Raw genomic sequence first — 9,496 nt, 5'->3', positions numbered from 1 at the left:
CCCTGGGAGCCGAACTTCCCTGCAGCTCTCCGGAGTGGTTTAGGGGCAGCCTTTTGGTGGGGAGCCGGTGCCGGCTGCAAAGGGAATCATTTGCTTGGCCCAAACTTGGATTAAGAAGAAGTCAAAACAAGAAGCAAGGGCCTGATCCCGCCCATCCCAGCTAGGGTGGCCAGATGTCCCGATTTTATAGGGCCAGTCCCGATTTTTGGGTCTTTTTCTTATATAGACTCCTATTACCCCCCCACCTCCTGTCAGGCTTTTCCACACTTGCTGTCTGGGCACCCTACTCCCAGCCCAGGGGCTTTCCTGGGACCTGCTGGACATGTTTAAAACACAACTCAGGGGAGGGCAGGCTCTGGCCGGCCGGGGGTGCTGGCGGGCGGCTCATAGCGATCGGGGAGGAGCGGCTCCGCCCCGCGGCCCGGGCGGGGCAGGCGAGCCCCGGGCGGGATCCGAGCGAGCCCCGGGAGCAGATATAAGGCGTCTCGAGGGGGCGGTGGGGCTTCCGCATCCCAGCCATGGCGCAAGGCGACTCCCCGCGGCTGGACGCGGCCTCCCCGGCGCAGCCCGCGGGCGAGCCGCTGGTGGGGCTGTGGCCGGCGCTGCTGGTGGGGCTGGTGGCCGCGCTCCTGGCCTGGCTCTGGTACGGCCGGGGCGGGGAGGAGCCGCCCGCGGGCCCCGAGACGCGGGGCGGCAGCAGCAGCAGCGGGGCCGCCTGCCAGGAGCCGCCCGCGGGCGCCGAGCACTGCGGAGCTGCGCCACCAGCAACAGGTACCGGCCCGGGGCTCCCCGTCCCCGGGGGCGCCGCACACGCGGGGTGCGGGTGCCTGCCCGCCCCCCACCCGCCCGGGGCTCTGCCTCCCCGGGCCAGGGTCCCTGTCCCCGCTCCCGAGGCGGCCGGCGCGCTGGGCTGGCGTCTCCCCCGTGCCCGGAGCTGCGGGCACCTTCCCCGGGCTGCTGCAGTGCGGCGCTGCGAGGCGTGGTGCAGAGCGCGGCCCCGCCCGCCGGGCGCTGCGGGGAGATATGGGGGTGATGCTGCTTCCCCCCCTGCCCGTCCCCGCTCCGGTCTGGGGGAGCAGCCGGCGCTGCCGAGCCCCGCGGGCGGCCCATTCGCCCGGCCAGACAGCTCCGAGCCGGGGGTGTGGGGTGAGTCATGTCTCCTCCGGGCTGCCCCTGCCAGGCGGACGTGCGGGAGCTCAGCTGCCGCTGCTCCGGGCTGGCAGCGTTGGGCGGCTGGCCCCTGGCTTAGAAACACGCTGCAAACTTTTCTGTGACTCCTCTGCAGAGGTGGGGCAGGCGGCAGGCACGTGGGCTGGGGATTGTTTTCTGCTCCTGGTTACAAACGCCCCTCCCCAGTAATAGAGCTGTCGTAACACAGAGGGTCACTGGGCTCCCTAGTGTTGGGGTGGATCAAATAGGAGCTTGACTCAGCCAAATAGAGTAGCTCAACCTTGGAAGTGGGAAACCGCTAAAACTGTGGGCCTGAAAATCCTCTAGCAGGCTTGTAGCTTGCACTTCAGAGCTGCTAAGCGACCAAAAAACACATCTGAAGCTACTGGAAACCGGGGGTGCTTGGCATTAATAGCTAGAGACTATTTCAGGGACACTATATATGGCTAGAAAACTAAAAGCATGGGGGGGGGGGGAGAAACTTTGGTAGGAGAATGTTCTAGGGTTTTGTATTGAGAATATAAATATTCAGCACTTCTAGAGCTGCATGTCAAACAAGAGTTGACTTGTCTAACTGGTTGTGAATAGGTGATCTTTTAAAGTCAAAAAAGGAGGGGGACTCCCACAAGAATAGTGGATGCTTTGAATGTTCTGAAGTTAGGACTGTCTAGTAAATATACTGATTTGTAGAGATTGGGTTTATGAGGTCTTGGCAGGGAGTACTGATCATAATCTAGCCTTAAAGAGCAAGGACAAACTTCGAACATGTCTTGTAAGAATGTTTGCCTAATGTAACTGTAGTACAGGGATATATAATTTGCTTCCATTATTTAAAAAAAAAAAACTTGCCTAGTAAATTGGAACAGCAGTGTCTAGAAAGTAACTTAAGTCTTGTGAGTTGTGAACACTTTCAGTTGCCTAATGCTGAAACCAAGAGGCTGTCTGTTTCTGGTTAACTAAGTATTTTAATATTGTGTTTAATTAGAGCCTCTCCTGGAAAACAGTGAGTGTACCCTGTTGGAAACGACTGCCAGCGTCCTGTCCAGCCCTCCAGAGCCAGTAGAGAGTCTGGCAACTACCCCAAGAGAAGAACATGTCCCATCTCTAAGTGATGGTGTTTCTGGAGAATCTCCTGAAATGGAGTTACTGGTCAAAGAACCTGCCACCCCGCTAATGAATTACCATGAATACTTAAGCAATGAAACCCTTGGTTCCTCTACAGTGGAATCAGCACTATTAAAGGGACAGGAGAGTGAGGCACGGTGTGGGGACACTTTGGCAGAAGCATCTCCTTCTAGTGACATGCATGAGGACAAAAGTGAAGAACAGTCAGGTCAGACACTTGAGTATCAGGACTTGGTTGATCATGAGGAATGGGAAGTTGTTCCTGAAGACTCAGCCTGGGGAGATGCTAGTAAAATCAGTAGTGCAGATGACTCCGACACCAGTATAGGCCAAGGCAACAAGGAATTGGAACAAGTAGACTTCCTTGAGGCGGATTCAAAAGCAAAGAGGGTTGCCGCTGTGCCCCCAATGCCTCAGAATATCCACGTGAACTTCCGTGTGCACTACATCACTCACATCGATGCTCAGCTGATTGCTGTCACTGGTGACCATGAGAGTCTTGGTCACTGGCACAACTATGTACCACTCAAGTGCGACAAGGATGGGTTCTGGTCTGATACTGTTGTCTTACCAGCAGATTCCAAAATAGAGTGGAAGTTCATTTTGGTGGAGAATGGGAAGGTCACACGTTGGGAAGAATGTAACAACAGAACCTTAATGACGGAACATGAAGATAGAACCGCCCATCAGTGGTGGGGATATCATTAAACAGGATCTCAGTGGAAGCTACTGACCCAGCAAAGAAAATGCTTAGACTAAGCATGGGGGCCTCTAATTTTATTCCAGTTTCCAGCAGAACCTTCTTGGATAGTAGACCTTACTGTACATCATATACCAATCCCTGCTAGAAGTGTCTGATCCACCAATCTCTCCTCTGCTATAGTTAGCTATGGCTCTAGGAAGGGATCCTCAATGTGAGGAAACTCATCAGTTGAAGCCCAACCAAAATCTGCCTAATGATATCCAGGCAGATAGGAAAGCAAGAGCAGCACTTCAGACAGCTCCTTGTGTCACGTTAAATCTTGATGCTAAATTTGACTTTGTATGAATGGGGCAGTGGGATGAATTTTTGTACGACTGGCTTAAGGTTTAAGAGCGGACTGAATGCAAGAGGAGGTGTAGCTAACTACACTGCACTTGTGGCTTGCTATAAAATGTTTTTAATTTATTGTACTGTACAATTAAGCAATAAACGTAATATATTTTCAGATTGACAGTCCTTCATGTTTGACCCTTAGACATAACCTTAGTTGTCTTAAAAGGTTAATTCAGAGTAACTGGACCTGCTTCCTTTGAGATCCCAGGTGTTCCCTGATAGGTGCTCTGCACCTTTATGGAGGAAAGAGGGCCTGATCCCCAAAGTCTCCCCCCTCTTCCTCAGCCCCACCCTCCTATCTGAAAAGGGAATAGTTGGCCAGCCTAAAAGCTCAGATTATCATGGTGGCCTCCAGAAGGCCGAAGTTCAGGAGTGACCAGCTGACATGTTTAATAAGTGACTTTCCTCTCACTGGGAACAGGTAGGGGTTTCCAAATGAACTTTGTAATTGTTATCTTGGGTAGTGGGAAGGGAAAATCAATCTGTAGTGTTTACACTTAAAACAAAACAGAGGGAGTACTCTGCTCTAGAAGCTAACCAAGGCAGGGATTTCACTCCTAAACACTAGTGTCATTTAGTTATACATGGGTTAAAAAGATTTTCTTACCTTGTAAATGAGCCTTCTGCATGGAAGGACCATGTGGGCTGCTCACAAGAAGCCCGGGTACCTCTAATGTTTTGGCACTTCAACTTCTCTGCTGCAGTTGGCACCTGCTCTCCAGTCCAATGATTCACTAGCATAAGACGTGCTTCTAGGTTGGTTGTTAACCCAACTAGAACAAAGCCAGGGTGGGCTTCCAATTTGGGAGGTGGGAGCTGCTACCCTGCCAATTGACTTTTCTGTGTCAGACTAAAATGTTTATCTAGTGCCTAGAGTTACCTGTACTATGCAGAGGATTGTGGTTTGCAGAGTGTACTCTTGTACAGCTGAAGGCAGACTCCACCCCCCCCGCACTTAAAATAACATGCAAAGGTGTTGTAAGTTCCAGGTTACTACCTGGGCAGATCTCGTCTGCCAAAGCAGACTTTCTTGACTCATAAACATGGCCATGAATTTGGTAGGGCCCTAAAAAATGCATAAGGGACTGTGGAAATCTGGTCTTTTCTATGCTTTTACCCTATACTATACAGATTTCATGGGGGAGACCAGGGTTTCTCAAACAGGGGGGTTGCAAGGTTACTTTTGGGGGGGGTGTCATGGTATTGCTACCCTTCTACACTTCCTCCAGAACTGGGCGGTTGGATAGCAGTGGCTGTTGGCTGGGTGCCCAGCTCTGAAGGCAGCGCCCCGCCAGCAGCAGTGCAGAAGTTTTGCGACCCCCCCCCCTCCTCCGCACAACTCCTTTTGGGTCAGGACCCCTACAATGACAACACAATTAAATTTCAGATTTAAATAGCTGAAATCCTGAAACTTAGGATTTTTAAATTCTAGGTCTGTAAAATTGACCAAAATAGACTGTAAATTTGGTAGGGCCCTCCTCCTAAGCTTCCTTCTCAAAGAGGAGAAAGGAGACATGCTCTGACTCTCTAATCAAGTCAAAGAGATTTTTTCACCCTATCCAGTCCCTTTGAAGAGCACGATTTTAAAATATTCCTGGTCCTAGGCAAATAGAATGACATTGTCATTGGATGTGGCTAGGGCAAAGGACTTCCTGGGAGAAGTAAGGTCGCAGTAGACAGAAGTAGTGAATTTTCTGGTTCTCATGAAAGTTGGGCTGAACCATGCAATGCTTTATGCAAACTCAGAAAGGTTTGAAGGTATGCTGTCTTAACTTAGATGGAATATATGGGCCCAAAAAGTCAAAGATGTTGACATGATCCTGTTATTGTCCAACACTGAAAAAGGTTTGGCTATACAGAGACCTTGGCCCGCTTGTTGCCATAGTAACACACGGTTGAATCTTTTTTACGGTTTCTTTTCCCTTTAGCTGTAGTTTTTTACACTGAGAAACCACTTTTCTTTTTTTTTTTGAGTGGTAAAGATACTAATAACTGTCCTTTTTGGGTGGGGAAAGATAAATTAGTTGAAATGGGCTGTTACAGTCCAATCCTGTTTTCTAAAAGACCAAACAAGATAAACACCCACGAGCAAGGAAAGAGAAGAACTGCAAAGATAGAAAACGCAACTTCTGTCCCTGATGTGGACTCACTAGTAACCTCGCTGCTGGAAAAACCCAGGTATAGTATGTGATATCAGCCACTCCAAGACTTGGCACACCTGTACCAGCATCAGGCTGTTCAGGGCATTGCTTTTAGCTGTCTTTCTCATCACAGGCTTACAGCAGTGTTGCAAAATAGTCTTGACTGGCTAAGCCAGGCTCCTGTTAGAGGGCTAGGAAAGAGAAGAAATAAGGTGGGGAAGGAAAAGGATACAAAAAGGGGGTAGAGGGTGAGGGTCATGTCCCAGTGGTGTTTGGAATTCAGCTGCAGCCAATGGGGATGGCTGTCATCTGGGTCCCTCTCTTGGCTCAGTCTGGTCAGGACATCTCAGGATTAGGATGATGAGGGCCCAATTGTTAGAGTAAATTCCATGGTCTCAGGAGATGGTTGTAGGAGTGGCAGCCGTAATGATAAAGCTCACTGCAGCACTTGTTGGCAGGCAGCTGCTTCTGCTAAAATTCTTCCCTTCCCCCCTCCAAAAGTCTTCCCTTTTTAAGAACCCTTAAAAGGGAGTGATGGGTGGAATAGCTCAACCTTATTATTTTGTTCACCAATTAAACCTTATTTCCAGCACCAATTTGGGTTCCCTGATTTCCAGTCCCACACGTCCCTCGTTTACTAGGCATAATCTTACCCACTTTTTGCATTTGGACTAATTCAGTCTGTTTCCCTTTTAGCACCTTTTCCTGTCAACATTTATTGTTCTATGGGATTGGAACCTTTCCTAGACTCCATACATTTTCCTACAGTGAGCTCACCGTGAGGGTAAATTTGTAGGCCCCATTATTTCAACAGGTACCATTACCATGTAGTCTGACCCAAATAATGAGGTCCTTCAAGTGGCTCCCTTCCACCCCTGACTAAGCTTTCTGGCTGAAGTAATAGCTGCCAACTGGCCCTTCTGCAAGGGGGCACCAGAAGGAGGAGACTGTAGTTATGGCAGAACTGTCTGCAGAACAAGGTCAAACTCTCACACTGGGGTGACTGGCTGAGACACTCTCTTTACTGTCCTTGTGCATCTTGAGGCATGAAGGATCAGATTCGAAGAGGGACTTTTAATAGCTATAGGTGCTTGATCCTTTAGCATCCAAAAGGCTGTCCTGGGGAAAGCACCAAGATACAAAATGAGGCAGTGCTGGGCTTGCCATTGGTAACTCTACCTTCGCTTAGGTATGCTCTGAAAACATTCTTCTGGTCTTTAATGGAGTGCTAATTCCTTTCACAGGCAAAACCGGTTGCTTGGGCTGAAGGAGGAGATTCCTTAGAATGGTGTTTCTCTCGTATTTTGAGAGGGATAAGGCTTCTTTTAGGGCTAGCTGAGGACTGACTGACAGGAATAGGCTGGAGCATGAGTAGGATATTTGCTATTTGTCTTCACCTCTTGGAGGACCTGTAGAGAGTACAGCTGGTTACTTCACCTGCTGGGGAAGGCCTGTGGCTGCCTGTTCCAGCTGAAGAATGTTGGAGATCTGTTGCTTTGTTGCTGTTGCCTATCGCAGGATGCCAAAGGGGGTGTAGTTGGAAGATTGCTGAATATGGGGACCATTTGCCAGGAGGGAGCCTCTGGTGAGTCAGCCAATCACCTCAGTGTGTACAGGATCCTGCCCAGTGGGTGACCGTGGACAGAAAATGACGCTTTGCCTAATGCTGTAAAATAGCTGCTTCTTGTAGCAGTTTCAGGTACCTCCTGGCTAGCTGATGTAGGAGATCACTGCTGGGGTGTTGGTCCGGATCATCACTCCTCCCCAGCAAGGCTAGTATGTTTTTTCAGCACTGATGTAACTGCCTGGAGCCCCAGTAGAATTGTGTATGTGGGGAACCTCTCATGAGGGCCAAGACCCTGTGCCAAATGGGATTGTAGGGTTACTGTCTGGTGTTTTAGGGTTTCTGTTCTCAGTCCAGAGAAGGCCTTGAGATGGGAGGTAGTCTTCTCTCCACTTGGAGCCTTGTCTGGCTGTCGGAAAGTTGGAGCCTTGCCTGCACCCTCCATTCTTTGAGGGTGAGTGGGGGGAGGGCCATCTCTACAAAGGAGACCTGACTCCCAGCATCTGAGACCTTCTGTTGGTCCAGAGGACATGTGACACCAAGCTATGCTATCAAAAATAATAATAATAATAATAATAATGGAGATACCCCATCTCCTAGAACTGGAAGGGACCTTGAAAGGTCATCGAGTCCAGCCCCCTGCCTTCACTAGCAGGACCGAGTACTGATTTTTGCCCCAGATCCCCAAGTGGCCCCCTCAAGGATTGAACTCACAACCCTGGGTTTAGCAGGCCAATGCTCAAACCACTGAGCTATCCCTCCCCCAACATCAATGCTGTCTCCACCCCTCCTGAGATGGTTGTCCTCAGCTGACTCAGAAGTTGGGAAGGGAGCAGCTCTCCCTTCCGGTCACTGGCTGCAAAGCCCAACCCTGGGAAGAGGCCTACCAATTTGTGGATGGACTCCTTGGCTCCAGGTGGATGTGGGGCTTTCATTAGTCAGTCTTCTGGACGTAGAGTCCTCTAACATCCTCTTTGCCAAAGAGCTCCTGCTACTACTGCAGCCCATGTGACATCTTCAGAGCCATACAGGGGTGGGTGTGTGTGTGTGTGTGTGTGTGTGTGTGTGTGTGTGGATGCAGCTCACATAACACACAGCTGCATATGCAGTCCACAACGGTAAATATGTTGAGAACCACTGACCTAGAGACTTTGGCTGGGAGGGTAAAGAACAGATGGTGGATGGATGTTAGTGTGTGTGGAAGAAGTGGCAGAAGGGAATGGGGCCGATCCCTTAAGTTTGTGACTCATGCTTTTTTCCCCCCTTATGACCACAATGAGGAACAGATCTTGGCCCCTCATTTTTGTGAGAGTGTTGCAGGATTTGGGTCACGAGGTGGCATTTTTGGATGTGGTGGATCCAAAAAGTGTGGGGCCTGGGACTGCAGAGAAGGTGGGGTTTCAAAAAGTCAACCATAGGGGATTATTTTTTAACACCATAGCATACTCTTTCTGACCCCAGACTTTCCAGAGAACATCTACACTGGGCTGAGGTGTGGCATATCAAGTTTCAAGAGGATTGGCTTCTTTTTGGGAAAGCTGTGGGTAGGAGGTTTGAGAATCAGGCTAATTATGGGAAGCTCACTTCAACTATTGAGCATCTCTAGTGCATCATAACAATGTCCCTGTTTATTGATGACCCTGCTTTCTCTAATGTATAACTAGAAGGCTCTAAAGCCTGCTAATCTGGCACCTTTCACCAGTTCTAAATGCATTTAAATAGTCTGGGTTTCTTACTTGTGTTTAAAGCAATAATTTATGTACCTAAGTGATTCAAGGCAGAACAAACTTTTGCAATGATGTAACAAGTTAATGGAGTCTTCATTCTCCCCCTCCCCACAATGAAAGTGACCAACACTCCCAGAAGAGACAGTTGAAGGGGAAAAGTAATCATTAACCCATCACTTGCAGGTCAGGGCGTATTGTGTCAACTTGCCTTGCAATTTTTAACGCATCGTCCCTAACTGGTCAAAAGGTGACATACTGTGAATTTTAAAAAGCATATATAGTACAGCTTCAGTTTGTGAACGGATTTATAGATACATTGGAAGCCTGTCTGAGAGGATTAAACTAATCTAAAACTGCAGTATTAGATTAAGATGTTCACCAGAAAGCCACTTAACCTCCACTAGAATAGACCACTTAATGCAATGATGAATGTCTTTCAAGTAGACTCTAACCCTGGCAAGGAGTAAAGTCTCTTCAAATAAGTGTTCAGAAGACAACATGCATTGTTAATGATAAAGCAAGAATTCTGCAGTGATCTGTGATGTAATCATGACGGCTATATCCTACAGCTGTGAGATCAAAGACCTGCAGTGGAGCAGGAAGAGAAATCCTAAATGGATATTTAACAGCCCAACACTAGATAAACAAAGTAACATCAGTGGTATGATGAAGT

The 9,496-nt window shown here is 48.9% G+C and overlaps 1 protein-coding gene across 1 annotated transcript; it reads left to right on the top strand.

The window, feature by feature from the left end:
- Positions 1-444: 444 nt before the first annotated feature.
- STBD1 (starch binding domain 1) lies at positions 445-3,503 on the top strand. The gene is made up of 2 exons (XM_054029599.1): positions 445-771; positions 2,156-3,503. Exons 1-2 carry the CDS (start codon positions 519-521, stop codon positions 3,001-3,003), a joined length of 1,101 nt encoding a protein of 366 aa, XP_053885574.1. The 5' UTR covers positions 445-518; the 3' UTR covers positions 3,004-3,503.
- The last annotated feature ends 5,993 nt before the right edge of the window (positions 3,504-9,496 follow it).

Source organism: Malaclemys terrapin, chromosome 5 (genome assembly GCF_027887155.1).
Source record: "Malaclemys terrapin pileata isolate rMalTer1 chromosome 5, rMalTer1.hap1, whole genome shotgun sequence".
NCBI lineage: Eukaryota > Metazoa > Chordata > Testudines > Emydidae > Malaclemys > Malaclemys terrapin.
This window is presented reverse-complemented; position numbering and strand designations above follow the sequence as displayed.